The 18,526-nt window shown below is 38.4% G+C and overlaps 1 protein-coding gene across 1 annotated transcript; it reads left to right on the forward strand.

The window, feature by feature from the left end:
• The first annotated feature begins 2,132 nt into the window (after positions 1 to 2,132).
• LOC130407296 (uncharacterized) lies at positions 2,133 to 17,272 on the forward strand. Its single transcript, XM_056730072.1, has 4 exons — positions 2,133 to 2,289; positions 9,959 to 10,794; positions 10,983 to 11,273; positions 14,000 to 17,272. The coding sequence occupies exons 2-4, from the start codon at positions 10,047 to 10,049 to the stop codon at positions 15,982 to 15,984; spliced, it is 3,024 nt and encodes a 1,007-aa protein (XP_056586050.1). The 5' UTR covers positions 2,133 to 2,289; positions 9,959 to 10,046; the 3' UTR covers positions 15,985 to 17,272.
• Positions 17,273 to 18,526: the final 1,254 nt, after the last annotated feature.

Below are 18,526 nucleotides of genomic sequence, written 5' to 3' on the forward strand. Positions count from 1 at the left end.
CTGTGTAACCCATACTCATAAACAATTATAAATATGGTGAAATTTCATATTTCAAATATTACTGTTCTATAAAAAATAGATAACTCAAAAATCATGTTTTTTTTCTGTTAGTTGCTTTATTTTTGAACTATTGTTACTTTATCAATCAACACGACCCAACTTTAGTTTGATTGATATTGATTGGAAATCTGTTTGAGATCTGTTTTTGCAAATAAACTCTTCAGATATATACGGAGTAGACATACCAAGAGTTATATGCAGTACATATATACAGTGATACAGGGATACAACTAGTTAAATGAGAGCCACCCACACATAAGGACTTATATTACATTACATTATACACAACAATCACGACCATGTGTGACAGAAAACAGCGATATGGCCCAGCATATAGTGCAGATGATGTTAAGTGTGTGATGTCATTACCTCTGACTGGGCAGCCATAGGGAATCATGCACAAACACGTGAGGAACAGGAAACTTGTGCTGCCTGAAGGCACTAGGCAAAAAATGCATTTGTTTTTGTTAAAGCTGTCTGTCTGTTTACATTTTAAAGCAGCAGATGTAAGTTTGTCTATTTGTTTCCATTTAATGTGTATTTCTATTTCTGCTTGTCTGTGTCTCGCCTCATATGGACAGTTGATAAGAAGTGAGGTGATTCATGTGGTCAGTGCTGGAAATACCTGAGGTTTTTATTTTGTATAACATAAATGCATAAATTGCCACTTTATGAAATTAACAGTGTTTGGGGGCAAATGGAAGCTCTCAATATTTTGGGCCCCCCGTTTCCAGAGCTGCATGTGGTTTTAATAGCCTTGGTAAATGACCAGATTACTGTAATCCTGTTAACCGGCAGATAACCCGTAGGTAATATTTGAAAGACAGTGACACACGTATCTAACAGTAATCACTCATGGTTGGAGCGTATTGTGCAAATTTAGCAGCGATGATCACACAAGAGATGAAACAATCATCTTCAATTAAATTTTTAAACAAACAGACATAGTTGCAACATATTGAATGTGTTTACCAATAGGACCGCACACATACACACACAGGTGATGCAATGACATGATAAATGATGCATGTGTTTTGTTCTCGCTGAATATCCTCAGCATTGATTCTCTCTTCTATGAGCAACACATAATTCTGTTGTGTCCAATCTCTTGTGGTCTCCTACTGTGCTCATTACAGTGTTTTAATGGCGATGCCTAAACAGGTTTTTATAAATAAGACTTAATCAATTAAAGGATTACAGAATATGTTGTGTGTGTGTGTGTGTGTTATGACTGCTTCTGTCTATGGTAACACGAAAGTGTAATGAATGTCATTTGCTATAATCCAGTCTAGATGAACAGGATAGGTGACAACTCTCTGGGATTATCCAGCCCTCCACAGACATTCAGAACAGGACGCACTTCATTAAATGCTTACAAATATATAAAATAAAAGATTGGTATTATCAAATGTGCTTCACAGTATAGTGGTTCTCTTTTTAAAAGAGTAAGCATGAAAAGGCACAAGTAATGTGTAAAAAACATTGGGCCTACTGATGACATACGAAATACATGTTGAATAAAACATACGAAATGGAACAAAGAAAACTGAATAGGTCATAGGTCATTTTCAGCCTTTGATGAACTCAGGTGAGAATATCAGGCTGCGCTGCGCGTTCATGCTTATACACATGTGAGGAGTGAGAGAGAGAGAGAGAGAGAGAGAGGAGAGAGAGAGGAGAGAGATAGAGAGGCAGAGAGAGAGAGAGGAGAGAGAGAGAGAGGCAGAGAGAGAGAGAGAGAGAGGAGAGGGAGAGAGGCAGAGAGAGAGAGAGAGAGAGAGAGAGAGGAGAGGGAGAGAGAGAGAGAGAGAGAGAGAGAGAGGAGAGGGAGAGAGAGGCAGAGAGAGGCAGAGAGAGAGAGAGAGAGAGAGAGAGAGGAGAGGGAGAGAGAGAGAGAGAGAGAGAGAGAGAGGCAGAGAGAGAGAGAGAGAGAGAGGAGAGGGAGAGAGGCAGAGAGAGAGAGAGAGAGAGAGAGGAGAGGGAGAGAGAGAGAGAGAGAGAGAGAGAGGAGAGGGAGAGAGAGGCAGAGAGAGAGAGAGAGAGAGAGAGAGAGAGAGAGAGAGAGAGCATGGGCTGTGTTTTGTGTCGCAATGTCTCTCCAGCAGAACTGAAGGAGGTAAGGTGATATAGCGCCTGCAGGAACTGTCGTGGATGAGTATCTGGTTTGCGCTGGAAATACAAATGAATGCGAAACCAACGACGTGAAGACAGCAAAGGAGAAAACGAAGCGTAAGAAACATTTACTCTTTAAATTACCAGGTTATAAATGAATCGTGTCGAATACACGCGTGTTCTTGTGTGTGGGTAATGGATTCGCTCGTGACAGCTAAACGTTACCTGCAGTCAACAGATCTCTCTCAGGTAGCGTCAATGTCACGACCAAACTGTTACATTACAGATACACATGATGCTTTATTGATGTCTTCGTGTAGCAACAGAACGTGTTCGTAATTATATCGACAGAGTACGCGACCGCAAAGTGCAGTTTGTCACACTCCGTTTGCGCATATGATGGGCAATGTTGCTGACTCAGAACGCGCCACAAATGCGCCTAATTTGAAATGCGCAATAAGGGTGCGCATCGACTCATCTACACACTTACGTTGTGACGACGTACTTGGAACGGACGATGCCACGACGTAACTTTGAGATTCTCATAATGGTTGTGACGACGTACATTTGAAGTTGCTGCGACGTGGTGATTACCTTCTTAAGACATAGCTGGAACGTACCATATTCGTTGCAGTGACGTACCAAAATTACTTTTCTAATACGTGATGAGCACGTCATAAACGTTGTTAAAATCGTTTTTTATTCAAACATTTATCATCCCTCACATGGAGGATTAAATTGATTTAATGTGTGCGTTATATATTAAATGGTATGCATAACTGGAGTAGTTTTCTATTCATATATGTATAAAGCACAACGATGAATAAAACTGAACACAGCATTGTACATCACAATCAGATATTTAATTTATACTGTAGTACACAGGGGTGCCGCTAGGGTTTCTGGGCCCTCTGGCTAATTTGTACTCCGGCCCCCAAAGAGATATTGCGTATTGCTTACTATAAGAGACAAAAAATAAATAAATTTGAACGGTTTATTAGTTAACTAATTGAAAAATGAGTCTGTAAATCTTAGTCTATAAATAAAACAACTAAACCAAATATTAATTACATTACCAAGTTACAAATATTTTTGCACACATACAGTTTACTTGAGCTGTTCCACACACCAATACAATTGTAACATTTAAACATGACAAACAACAACAAAACATCTTTTCTAGAAGTTTACTTTCTCTCTTAAATAAGACTAAATCACGAAATGCTTGACCAAAGCTTGTGTATCTTCTATTATTATGATCATCATCATATTCATAACAGGTTTCAAACAAGCAAAAATAACGATAGATTATTAAAACAGTGAACTCGAGAAAACCGCTATAACCTTAAATGATTTTTAGGACTGTTTCTTATCAAAATGATTCTACAATGACTTAAATGAAACGATCCAGGATAACTATAGCAGATTACACGATACATTTTGATAGATTCTTAAAGCTGTCCTCATCCTCCCCCCGTTACAGCGCCCCTGGTGGTAAATGACATAAATAATCAATGACTTCAACAGAATATTTAAAGCAGATATTTATTGACCGAGATGAATTAACATAATTTTTAAGATTAACATTATATTCTTGTCTTAACACATAAGTTTAGCAGGTTGTCTGTTTTTAGAAACAACAATCAAATGCTTCTTTGGTCACACTCACAAACATCAGGGTCCGTTCATTTAAACGCGCCAAATCGATCAAAAATCACTAAAATATGTGTCTCACATCTGTAAGGTATAAAGTAAAGAAAGAATTTGAATGAACTGCTTAAGTATCCTAATATATCAGGCAGTGAGGTAAAATAAATGACCGCTAACGTTTAAACGATGCGAGCGCGCGGCTCTTTGCAGAAAAGAGAAGGCGCACATATCAGACACATGCACTAAATAAATAGAAACGCAGTTTTAATGGTGCTGTCATATAAAGCCGAGGTCACATTTGAATTTTCCCTCCAATGACTTCCATTCATACGCATGCGAATGCGACCGACCAGAAACGCAAGCCTGTGCGGAAATATTTTGCATTTCGCTGTGTACCAAAGTTCAAGTTTGGTAAACTTTGCCTGCGAATTTGTATCACGTGAGTGCGTGAGAACAATAGAAGATCAAAACGTCATTGTGTGACCTCTCGTTTAAGTAGCAGTGACGCAACATCCCGTTTTGTACAACATCCCGATTTCTACAAATAGAAATGACCAGATTCATTAATCAAATGACCAGTGTCCAGGAAATTCTGAAGACCAGTACATCATGTTGCTTCAATGTTCTCCATGGGATTAAATCATCATGTTATTTGAGAATGTGGCTCTGATGTTTCTGGAACGCAAGAAAAATTCTAAGAATTGAAACGTTGCCAAGACGTCCTCAGAATGTGGTCATACACTAATGTCACGATGACCAAAGGAAGAAGAACTGTCGACGTCGTCAGAGCGTACTTTGTTTGCTTGGGAGGCGGGTCATGGGATCGAGCCCCTCCTTCAATAAACAAGCCTAGTGTTATCTATTTCTGTAAAGACTGAATGTGTAGAGGAACTGCTGAAGTTATTAACTGAGATTTCCCTCTCTGCACAACAGCTGTCAAATCAAACGTATGTGTGATTTTCAATCTTTCTTTGCTGCAGTGAGTCATTACTTCCCATGACGTTTAACCAGCTAGGTTAACCCTGTTACAAGGCGGTTGGATACAGACTCGGTTTCAGAAAGGGAAAATTGCTTATCTAATACACTCTCATATAGTGATGTTTTTGTGTTCATTTATGGTTAAACAGTGTGATTGCAACAGTTTTTCCTCATACAAATTATTTTCGGTTGCACCATCTGGCTTGAATCAACTTGTTTCGAATCAGTCCTTGTAGAAAGAGGGTTTCCTGTCATTTAAAACTGAAACCCAGACACAGGACTCCCAAACCACTGAATCACCTCCACCCCTTCAGCTCCATTCAGAAGGAACTTAATACTCACATGGTCATTTCATCACAATAGAGGCCTACTATACATGTAGCCAGTTATGCTTTGATAGTCTCCTTTTTTCCTCAGATGGAGAGCTTAACTATATCTTAACTTATGAGTAGATTGTCAGTTTACAGGTTTAGAGAATTTTTTTCAAGTTGCCATAACTCAGATTCTGCATATAATCTTGAGTCTCAACAGAATAGTACCGCACCTTTCAAATATTCATAGAGTTTGATCACATTGATAAAAGACACATACAGCTGTGCGATCATTTCCCGAAACATATGACCTGCACCCGAACCCACTGCAAACAAAACACAGACATATATGACTCCGTTTCAATTGACGCGTGCGGTTCATGTCCGCCGTCTTTTACCTGCTCCATCAATCACTTTCAAACCATCTCCAAATCCAGCGTTATATGCACCGTTTATATGACATTCATCATCGAAATGCAGTGAATAAACAAACACAGCTGAACTTTGTGAACTCAGTGCTCTCTCTCTCTTTCTCCAGCTTGTTGACGTGTGCACATGCTCTTTCTTCTCGCTCTAATGGGTTGAAGCGTGGGCGTGCTTTTCCGGCAGAATTGTCCAATAAGGGACTAAGAAAAGTCGTAACGAAACAGATTTTCATGTTCGAAAAAAACTTTCCGAAACCTATACAAATGCTCGAGTGTTTCGAGCACAGAAATACATACATCCAACACGTTTTTTGACAAGTTAGGGTCAAGCATGAGAAGACAACACGTTTAACATTGGTAAGAAGTCAGAATGAATGAAACACCGTTGCACACCTTTAAACTGAAATGTTTTCAGAGACTGTCAGTCAGTGACAGAAATTATGTGAGAGAACAGCATGTCCATTTTCCACAATGTCTTCTTCTATAATAACGTGTTTAATAACTTGGTGAACTGGTAGAACATGAACTAAAACCTTGAACAGTGATTTCCTCTTTTTTACCGTCTATTCTGGCAAAGATGTTGTCCAGATGTTGGAATACAGAGAGAAAAATCACGCATTGCAACTGTAAAACTAATATTATCAATGAGATCAATCAGAGTTGTGACTGAATGGGACATTGAATCTAATGTAAAGCAGCTGCTGGTGTATTGTGGTATACGCACTATTTGAAGTTCACATTCATATACATTGTGAATTTGTATATTTTAGCGTGAAATGCTCCATGAAGTCATACCACCCAGCTGTGTGCCCTATGAAAACAAGTTTGTCTTCAGCCAGGTGTACCGGAGAAGCATTTGGCTTACATGGGCGAGCACATGAGCGGGTTGATATCATCTGTGTAGTATAAGTGGTTTTAAGGCTGCTCAGGAATTAAAGAGAGACGTTCCTTTGAGGCTTGAATTGTTTATGTAAAACTGCTGCGGGGCTGTACGTACAGTTCTTTTACTCATAGCACCAGTGCTGCTACAGAGGTTTAGAGTTCTGCAGAGTTCTGCTTTAATCATCTCAGAATTCATCACATAAATAGAAAAGAAACTGACAAAGGACAGAAAAGTTACTGTAGTGTTTTTAAACCTTACTAAATTGTATAATTAATGTACTAAATCAATACTATATCTAACCTCAGTAAATACTACTCTCTCACGCACAATTCAAACTGTATCGCACGTGTGCTACAGTTGTATATTTATTCATCGCACAAACACTAAACCCAACACAAGTAATCCATACGCTTGTGTTTCTACACTGTCAGGAATGCTGTAATTCTCTGGCTGGTTAGTTCTGACACACACACGGTTACACACAGCCCTGATCTCATTCACTACAAATGGGCCTCTGTTTAATGTCTATGCCTGGAAACATTCACGGAAATGTACGGAAACGTTTGACTGTATGGAATCTGAGTGTGCATGAGAGACCAGCTGCTGTAACAGACGTCTCTTTCAATCCATGCGGTGGCCACCATCTAACAATTTCTCTAGGTTTTCTTCTCCTGGTTTAGACTTTTATTAGCATTCAGTCTTTATTTCTTATTTCAAGACAAAAAATTGAATGTGTTTTGCTCTGTGTTTAGGGTGTTCAAGACGTTCTTGACAGGCACAGGCAGGCCTGTCACGGTATCATCATAAAATATAAAAATGACCTTGTTGTGACTTTTGGGGGTGCAATAAATGTGTTTTAAGCATCTGATGAGAAGATGTTACTCGAGAAGTTATCTAGTGTTTTCCCGATACAAGCCCCCAGTTCGGAAGAATAAATCCATATAGACTTAAGTGTGTCCTCTTAGTTTAGAAACGGTGGCAAACGATAAGAAGCCAACTAAAACATAACCATCCCACTCATGAACTGTAAACAAAAGCTGCAAACAGTGTTCTTCTGGGCTAATAGGTTTTATAAAGATGTAAAGTGCTCTCGGGTAACTTGGTACATATTATAGCAATAACTAAGCCATGAAAGGACATTTTTAATGACTATTTATGGATGTTTTATTTATTTAAAAAAATCCTTCCAACCTCAATGTCTAATTAATCTCGTAATCTCTGTTATTGGAAAAGTTGAACTTCCATCATTACAGCCGCGGAAATAATAGAAAGACCATTTCAGAGCCCCTTTTTCTGATTTTAAAATCAACTATTTCTAAGTATGTGTTTCGGTAAAATTATCATTTTTGTTTTATTCTGTGAACTACTACTAACAATATTTCTATCAAATTTCAAATAAAAACATTGTTCCTACCTGGATATTGCATTTATTTGCAAGAAATGAAAACAGGTCAAAATAACAGAAGAGATGCTCTGTATTCTTTTAGATGACAATGAACAATTTAGTTTTTCAGTATTTACTCCTCCGTGTTAATGTTAGTTCATGTCAGCTGTTCGTGTTAATTCGTTTTGCATTAACTAATGTTAACAGTGACAACGTTTGATTTAAATAATATATTAGTAAATACTGAAATTAACATGGACTAACATTAATAAATGTTGTATTAGTATTAGTTGTCCGTTGTTAGTTCAACTAAATTTTAACAAATAGCACCTTGTGGTAAAGAGTAACCAAATTTTTTTATACCTTGATTTTTATCACAGTTTTCATGCGTCTTTTACATTTGCTGTTGGATGACTTAATGTCAGTCCCGAGGTTTGATTTTGTTGAATTCAACAGACACTGGACCAGAATGGCCACAATACATCTAGAAATGTTGATTTGAAATGAATATTTGGAGTGGTCTCTTATTTTTTTATGCAACTGATTAAAAACAGCTGTAGAAAAAAATAAGTTCATCACACGTTATTGTGACAGGCCCACTGATGCCCAGCTAGAAAGATCTGTGGAAGGTTTTGATCAATTTGTTGAAATGACTTTGTTTGATCAGAGGTATCATTCATGCCCATTCAACAGTTTACTATGAGTTGCCCCGAGTGTTAAAGTGTGTTTGTGTTTCTCTTAAGCATATGCAGCAGGAGTGACGCGTGACTTGTCACCTACACAGATTACATCTTTTCAAAAACAAAGATTGTAGGAAAAGATCAACAGAGGGAGTGACTTTCAGTTTGTAATAGGTTGAAGGCTCCTGTTAGAACTTGTCATAAACGTTTTTATTCACAAAACAAATACTGATATACTTCTTCCTGATAACACAAGGACTAAACATGTCAGAACACATTGGCTCAAGCTGAACAAACACAAACTGCATAAAAAGAGTAAAACATTGGAGATGGACCACACCTGTCTGTTTCCTTCTTGGACTGTTCTGTTTTCTTATTATCTTTTCATCTTTATGGTCTTCACTGTTCCCATTGTAAGTCATAAGATATGCTTTAACAGCTTATAAAAAGACAGCAGATAAAGGGGCAATGAGTTATAGAGAAAAAAAAAGAGTAGAGATGAAATTATATATTGAAATGAAAAGCTAGTGAAAGATTCCATACAATGAAAAATTGTCTTGTGTGTTTTTTAAGCTTGAGTGCCAAATGACACTTTGTAAAGCCCGCCCCATTTTGTAATGTCCGACACCAGCTTATGGTCTCCCATTGCACTAAACAATATTATCGTGAAATAATCATTTCTGTAAAAAAAAATACAACTATTTGGTAAGAATAAGTCTGCAATATGCATTTGAAGAACGTATTCAGGATGTGAAAGTAACTCGTATTAAAGTCGATAAAATAAAGATTGAAGCTGTGCTTGCTGTAACGACACAATGTGTTTATAGCGTCATTTGTTCTGACATGTTTAGGCAATGGGTAAAGCTGTGATTATTATCATAAAGAAAGATCAAATTCTGGCAGTGTTGATGAGATGCACTCCTTCAGCGCGGATCATATGACTGTCAGTCTATGATGTGATTGGTCCGGTCGCCTGTCAATCAAATTCCACACGAAGGGTCTTTTCACTCGGAACAGCCCATCTCGCCTATTAAATGTGGAAATCAATTATCATAAGTATTAAAACAATAAGAAATGAAACTGAGCAGACATCCATAGTTAGTTAACACTGAAGCTAGACCTATTGCAAAATATTGACTTTCTCAATAATGGATGCATCTGGGGTCAAAGGGAATGGCGTATATATCTCTATACGCACCGTCAATCAGTCTTTGAGACTTCAAGGTACAGCTGTTTCAACAGAGTGCACACTTACAGGGGACATCAGATGAAATTGTTACTTTGTCAACTTTACTTTGTATTTAGTTTCAGGTTTGTAATGGGCTGTCGGAGTCTGAAACTGTCATCCAGTGAATATCTTTAGAATGATTGACATTAACAGAGAATGTGACTCTTATGCTGTATTGCTCAACAATGGGAATTTCTATTCTAGTATTTGGAAGTTTAACTGGCAGTTTCTGTGTTTGTCTCTGTAGGAGGAGAAATGAGAAGAAAGAGGTGAACATATGATTCCAACTACCAACCACAGGCATAGGTGGCTTCACCACAGAGAAGAGAGTCACCATGGTGCCTCTACTCACACTCTTTCTCTTATTGCATCTCATTCAGCCAATCAGAAATGAAAACTCTCTTTCTCCTCCGTCCAATCACCCAAAACACCACCTGGTTTTCTATCATGCGAAGAGCCAGACGGAAGCGTCTAACAAAAGAAAGGACCACGGACATGCTGGAAATGTTGCATTAGAAATTGTCAGACCATTACAAAGTCATTCCAATGGGAAAAGATCCGTTAAATCATCAAATGAACGAACCGAACGCAAAAATATTGCAGATATATTGTCAGCAAAACCTTCACATAATGGTTTTCTCCATTATTTCTCACCCAAAAGTCGAGTCAGAAGAAGACCTACCCACACTGACAAACTACCACAAGATTCTGTTGATACTGGAACACCCCGGAGCCATTCAACTGAACCTCCATTCACCGATCAGAGCGACAACGTTATACTCAAGACTGGGCTTGAATTCAAGAATGCTGACTGGTTAACGACTGGGTCAGGAGATGTGTACATACCTGAAGAGTTTGATTTGATGCGGTCACCAACAAACGCTCATGCCCAGTACAGACCACACATCCAGACAGCTTTTAGTGTCCCGGCAATCGGAGCCCAAACCCATAAAGATCCAACAGTCAACCCTTCATTCCAAACCAGCCCTTCCGCAAGTACAGCAGCCAATATAAATGATGATGTCCAGACTTCTTCCAGTAGGATGGGCCAATGGGACATTAACAGGACTCGATTGGAAACAGGTAGGTAATGTATGCAATAATGCTGAAATGAGCGCAATAATGAATTGAATTAATTGTCAAGTGAGCGAGATGACAAAAACATAAATCTTTATAAATGTCGAGAAACTAATTATGGTCATTTCTTTGAAACAAAACTTTTGCTTTTATGTTTGTATATGATTTCACACATTTAATTTGTCATTTATCAGGCAGAACCCCTCCAGCTGTACTTCAGCCCAAAAGACAGTTAACAACTCTACAATCTCACAGTGGAACCAACACAAGCACAGACGATCTACAAATACAGCCACCGTTATCAGAAGTGGACCCCTTTAGTTCCAACTACTCGCAACCAACAATCACTGCAACATTAGCAACAATATCTAAGGACCTTTTAAAGGGGACAGGAAACAAAGGAGTAGACAACATCACTGAAGATACACCGACAGCATCTACAAATCTGACATTGTCAAGCAATACCCATCAAAAGAGCACTACAGGTAAGATTGACGTTATCTATTCAACAGGGTTAGCTGTGCTTTTGACAAATAGTTCTGTATAACACAGCTGGTCACATTCACACAGAAAAGCTTAACAAACGTGTGCCTGTAAAGAGAGGACAGGAGAAGAAAGGAGGTGGAGAATCTAGGTATGTTTAGAAAGGAGAGACAGAAGCTGGAGTTAAAGACAACCAGAAGTGAAAAGCAGAACGTAGACTGAGTAAATGTTTATACGAGACAAAGGCATACTGAAACGCATCCATTGAGAAGTGGTATAATATCTGAGTTCTGTTGTTCTGGAGCAAGATGGAGATCTGAGAGCTGCAGCCGAGGGAGAGATGACATAGTTTTTAGCCTTTTTTAGGATTAACACGGTCACTATAATAGAGAAAGGCCCTTCGTAAGACACGTTGGCATAGTTGGTTTAGCCTATGTTTTTAAGTTGTATCTAAAACATTAAGATACTTTAAAATAATAAGATATCTGAGAGTTGTTTTTATAAAATACATGTAAAACATTGGTATTGTGTTATTTAAACACAAATATGAACTTGTTTCCTTTGTTCAAACAAAAAAAATCGAAGTTTGTAGATCTCAAATATGATATTTTTTAGAAATTTGTCAGAAGCATTCACTAGTTTATAGAATTAAACAAAAATGCGTATTTTTCTTTTAAATGTTTTATTTCCGTTTTGTACGTTAAAACAAATGATCCAACATTCCAACTCATTAGAAGCACCAACTCAACACATCCATCCATCATGAAAGCCATGATAAAAGTCTTCTTAATAACTCCAGCGTGTTAACATGTCTTCTGAAGATGTTGTGTGTGGGGGCGAGCTTATTTGACAAAAAAACAAAACTATAAGAACAATAAATTCAAATATGGTGACGACGATAACTAGTTTTCAATAAGGATAACACCTTTTAGGTGATGAAACATTACATTGTTAGTCAAGAGTGGAAACAATAGAAACAATGAGATTAAAGTGAAAGTTCACCCAGAAATGAATATTTTCTTTAGTGTTCTGCAGAGTAAGTTTACCTGATAAAAAATTGCGTTTTCAAAACCGTCTGCATTTACATGGATCTGGGAAAACGAATAAAAACTCTGTATTATGCATGCCAGGCCAGTGCTTGGAGGTGTTGCGCTATAAAGAAATCCGCATATACTGTTTTCAATCTAAGAGTGCTTTTAATACGCCTGTCGGCATGTATGTGTGTTTATATCGCAGACAGTATTAATACTATAACTCCGCTGGTCGTAGTGGCGCTGTAAATCTACGTTTTGCTAGAGAAATGATAATAAGTATGTCACATGGCAAAAACATGCAGCATGGAGGCCGCCATTCGCGCATGCCTACAGACTGAACGTGTAGAACGCATGCGTATGACATCATATTTTTTAGAAAACGCCGCCTTCAGAGTTTACAAGGAAACAATAATACCTTCATTTTCAAAAACTTGCACTTTGAAACCCGTTCTCAAAAGTTTGCCTTTTCAGTCCCCCAAAATGCTGTAAATGAACAGCCAAAACGCATAAAATGTTTTCAGTTTTTAGCTGAAATAGTCTTATGGAAACGGCCTCTTAAAATATTGTTTTCGCACACACATATCGATTCACTTCAAAAGATATTTATTAACACACTGGAACTGTTTGGATTGCTGATACTTTTATGTTTTTACATGTTTTTAGGATCAGTTCAAAATTGAAAATAAGATTTTTTGCACAACTTTCATGTGTTCACATTTCTGAGGTTTGTTTCTGTTGGAATTCAACAAACACTGGACTGGAATGTCCTTAATACATGCAGAAATGCTGATGAAGGCAAAACTAGACTGGTCTCTTTAATTTGTTCTGTGTCTGTATTGTGCAGCCCAATGTTTAAGTGTTATTTCATCCGCAAACTACATATTGAGCAGAATGTTGATTACTTGAGTGGTACCTGCATGAACCAAACTATTCTCTGTCTTGTGTCAACGTTCCTCTAACACGCACAGGCGCACTCTTCAAAAACGGCACTTTAATTCTTTTGACAATGTAAAAGATGTAAAAATGTCATTTACATACATTTAGAATGAAGGATATATATATAATGACTGCATATTGCTGGCTAATGTTGCTGTACATAAATAAGTTCAGTGCATTCAGATGCACTGCACAGCTGCTGCTTGCGCATTGTTAGTTGCTTGGTAACAGACCTGAGAGTAGATTATAAAACCTTATGGAGCGCTTTGGATTCCCTGATAAGAGACTCCTCAAATGAAATTGTGAAAAATCACTATTTAAATGTATCATATCTTATGTTAATACCTAAGATAAGAATTAATGTGCCTATATAAAGGTTTTTATATAACATATCTTTTTTCGAAATGATTATAAAGAGATGTTGTGTTAATGTGGTCATGTTTTTAAACAGTTAAGGTCTTTGCACATACAGTCCGAAATTTCCTTTTGCGTCTTTTCGTATTTGGCGCTGGTTTGTAAGGTGTCTCTGAATCGTCAATACACCTTTAAAAATCCTTGTTACGGATGTGAAAGTCGCAGAAAAATCAAACCCAGTTCGAATGTATTTATGACGGACGAACATATTGGAGGCAGTGTGTAAATGTGGTTGACACAATGTGAGGTCCTATTTATTTTTTAACGCAAATTTCGGATTCTGTGCAATGGGCTTTATCAATGTTCATGCAATAATAATGTATTTTCCTCTTTTCTTTCCACAGATGTGACTTCTTTTCTTAAGACTACCTCTCCACAGCCGAGAGGACGTGGTCATTTCGTATTCTCCGCAAAAAATGACAGATATCCAGCAGAGGACCCGTCTGTCTCGCCATCTGTGAAATCGAGCCCTACCTCCCCCAGTCTTGTCATACCCAAGGGACCCTGTTCAAATGTTGTAGGCCCCTGCCATTTTTCCAAAGATGGAAATGAAGATCTTAATGAACTCGGTTCTACCAATGGGAGCAAATTAGTATGGGCAGATCTGCATAGCACGTTGTCATTTGCATGGGAGCTGCATGTATTCGGTTCTGCTACTCTCTTCCTTCTACTGACCGCTGGTGCCGCCTTTGGTCTAGCGCTAACTCCCAGCATGCCCTGCCTTCAGCGTGGCGAACTGGTGCTCACAAATAGTCTCTTGCTGGTTGCAGGAGCAGTGAGGGCGGGCCACTTCTTTCTCGACCCATATGGGACACGAGTCCTCTTACCACCCCCTGTCGTAATAGCTTTATACACGCTATCGTTGCCACTGTTTATTTTGGCGCAGGCTGCATTGGTGATGCTGGTATTAAACTTGGCAGGAGTACCTTTGCTCCCTCCAGCCTTTCAGCGCCCCCCTCTGTTGGGAATTTTAGCTGTTCTACAGTGCACTCTCTTACTTGCTGCAGACCTGCTTTCACCTGCACTCTCACCCTTCGTTCCAGTCGTCCTACAGAGCCTCACGCTGACTGGAGGCCTGGCAATATGTTTATGCTACCTCTTCCTGGCACTGCCGCAGCTTTCACACAAACACACAGCTCGGGCTGAAAATAAGAGCACGGGTGGACAGAAGGTGCAGGTTTTGGCACGGGTATTGGCAGTGTGTGCTCTTCTTGGGGCACTGTGCTGTCTATTGCATATTTACTCTTGTATGTGGCTGTACGGGCTACTAGGAGATTGGAGGCTTTTTCGTTGGGGGTGGTGGCTCTGCCAGTTCTGGGCACGTCTGTTGGAGCTTGCCTGGGCCTTCTTTCTGCTTCTAGTGTCCTCATGGGTCTTCTGGAGACCAAGCGGAGGCCAAATATGTAGAGCACCAAGACAAGAAGGAGCTGCCACAGAAAACCTGCCTTCTCCCGGTCAATCATCTAACTCTAACAGCAGGCACACGTGTTGGGCAAAGATTGTTCAAAGCCTGAAAGTAAGGCAACAAAGAAAATCTGAAAGCAGTGGGAACGGAGGATCCAGCAGCAGTGGAGTGGCCGGAGAATTGCCCAATAACTGGGCAGGACAGGAGAGGTCAGGGGTGGACATTAGCAAGAGCCTGATACGGAATCGTGACCCACTAAAAGACAGCAATCACGGCCGGAATTCGAAAAGCTTTGCAGGGGGCTCAGCGGGTTCATTGATACGGCTTCAGGCACTTTCTCAGCCCGCTCAGCATTCTTTAAATAGCAGTTTAGCAGATGGGGACAAGGAATCGGCCACCTCGCTTTTTGACTTTGATCTGCGTCCTCCGACCCCAATCGACCTGAGCCGCAGCATTGATGAGGCACTTCACCGCGAGCATCTACTGACAGGGCCGAGCCTGTTCCATCCGCTCCACTTTCCATCGCCTCCTCCATCTCCGAGACTGTGGATGCGACGGAACAGTGACCCCCAAATCACGCTTTCAATGAGTAGTGATGAGCACACATTGTATTCAGATTCCTCGGCAGGTCTGGGCCGCTGTATTCCTAGCGCTGTGCCCAGTCGCCAAGTCACAGCCCCTCCAACACCCACCCATCAGGGCTTCCGTTGGGTCTCGGAGGTACCAGTGCCTTCTTCTCTGTCCTGCCCAGTTTCGCTACACCCGTCCCCTAGCACCCTGATGACCAGTGCAGAAAGCACCAGGCCGTTTCTGACCCCTGATAATGAAAGTTCACAATCGAACAACAGGGGGGATCACACTTACCTAAAAGTCGATCGACATGATGACTCTGTCAGCGTCAGCAGTGACATCGTTGACCTTTGAACTTATTTTTGGTGTACTTAGGAGCTCCTGGCAGTCCACATTATCTAAAAAGCTTAAATGTGTGTATTCAGAGCCTAAACCATGGGGCCGGTTGCATAAACTGCTTAGACTAGTCTTACAAGTTGGTCATCTCATTTTTTTCTACGAGAATGGACAGAACTTCTTTAAGTCAGTTACATATAAAGGTGGATCAGTCTAATTGACATCTAAAAAGTAAGAATGATTAGTCGTGACTAACTGTGAGACTCATTGTTAAGACACAGTCTAAACTTTGCAGCTATGTTTATGCAACTGGCCCAAGAGACTAAAGCACTTAATAAGTTAATCAGCAGTTGACTCAGAAATACAGAACAATATATTTTCACACATACGTTTTCCTGTCAAACAGTACAGGAGTGTTTAGAATGGAAGCTCTTTTGACAGCAATCATTAATACAGACAATACATTTCCCTTATGACGAGAGGCATTCCTGAAGGTTTAAGAGCATCATTTTAGAGAATTCTTTCATTAAACGTGTTTGTTATTTGAGCTGTGATGTTATTGTCCCTTTAGCTGTAGGTGTTCTGTGCATTAATAAAATTGTGTTCCCAATGTCATTCTAGTAGGATTTTGCTTTACATAAACTGTGCTTTAGATAGGAATGTCTTATCTCTTATGGTATTACTGCATGTATCATAGAGCTTTAGGACCTTATTTTATTTTACAAACTGAGGTAAGAGTGTTTTTGGTGGCAGTCAGCATTATGCTATCATGTTGTCTGTTCATTAGCTTTTTTAAGCATTTTGTCTTTTTAGTTTTTAAGCATTATACCTGGAATACAACGTCTGGGACCAAGATCCAGAAAGCAATGTCTGGATAAAGTATTGCACTTTACTTGAATAGAAAATATACGTGCCAAAACATTTCACTTAATGTGTTTACCAGAAAATTTTGTATTCTTAGTTTATTCCCACAACTATTTCCGTTTTCCTGGTGTCCTATGTGGTCAACTAATATTTACTTATATTTAGTTTCCTCTAATAGCAAAACAATAATAAATACAATTCGGTCAATTACTTACTCAAAACAACTTAATTCCAAAGAGGTATAATTACGGCTCACTTTTAGTATAACTGAAACCGTCAACACTATATTTTTTTGTTTGTAAATAAGGATGTTTTCCGATAACCTTCAATGCATTTACTGTGAATGACAATCTTATCTCAAGAATATACTGGTTCAGATAGAATATGGATGAAAGCTCTTGTATTTTCTTTCTAATGCAATAAAAGTGTGGAACAAAAGGGAGATTTCTAATGCTCTGTTTCTCATTGTTTAGCTTAACAGTTTCTCATCTTACTTTTTTAAATGACGGTTCATGAAAAATATCTTCTGTCATTGACTGACAAAGCAAAGGGATTAAATATGAACATCCCCTTTGTAAATGAAACAGTTTCAAGTGCTAATCTAATAACTATTTGTCAACACTTTACAATAAGGCTATTTGTTAACAATTAGTTAATGCATTAGCTACCATGAAGTAAAAATGAACAATGTACTTCTACAGCATTTATTTATATTAATTCATGTTCATTTCAGCATTTACTAATACAGTATCAAAAGTCAAACGTTGTCACTCTTAACATTATAATGCACCATGAACTAACATGAATAAGTGTATTGACATGAACTCGCACTAACAAGGATTAATAAATGCTGAAAAACTCAATTGTTCATTGTTAACTAATGTTAACTAGCCCTTTATTGTAAAGTGTTAGCAAGGATTTAATTTAGAGTCATGTGATTGTTTGGATGTTTAATCACCCAGTAAAAGTACTTTTCCTGACCGGAAGTGTTTTTGAAAATAATGCAAATCAGTTAAATTTGACTTAAGTATATCAGGTAGCAAATTAAACTATATGGAAAATTACCGAATTAAAATCGACTGAATTCAGTTGAGCTTAGAAATTCACAACTGAAAAACTACCTCATAAGCAGACTTTCATTTGCTACAGCAAATATGGTTTTAGTATTTAGTTAAACATCCGATGTAGACTGACTGATTTAGTAAAACATCTCAACAGTCAGAGATAAACATGCATTGATATGTAAGAGTTAAGAGCTCAACTAAAGTGAACACTGATCACAATAATAGTGACATCACATTAATACTGTATTGATTGTCAAAAAGGGGTTTTGTAGACATTTGTTATTTGATCAATAAAAGTTTCTGAACATTTTTAGATAAATTCAAGCTTCTCTAAATAAGTCAGATTTATTGTTTAATTATTCTGTTTTTATTATACATAAGTAGATGAACTGTTGTCGGTTATATAAACTAAATTGTTTTACAATTTTTTTATAAGTATATGATATTGAGAAATTTATGGTAGACTTTATCGAACTTTTTTTAGTGTGTCATGACTCAATCTAATTGAGTGCAAAGTTACCGCAATTTTATTGTGTAGATTCAATAAGTTTGCATATAGTTTACTTTGCTACTTACTATATTTAAGTAAAATGTAACTGATTTGCATGGATAGTATTTACTAACCCTCGAGA

The sequence above is a fragment of the Triplophysa dalaica genome, chromosome 18 (assembly GCF_015846415.1).
Source record: "Triplophysa dalaica isolate WHDGS20190420 chromosome 18, ASM1584641v1, whole genome shotgun sequence".
Taxonomy (NCBI): Eukaryota; Metazoa; Chordata; class Actinopteri; order Cypriniformes; family Nemacheilidae; genus Triplophysa; species Triplophysa dalaica.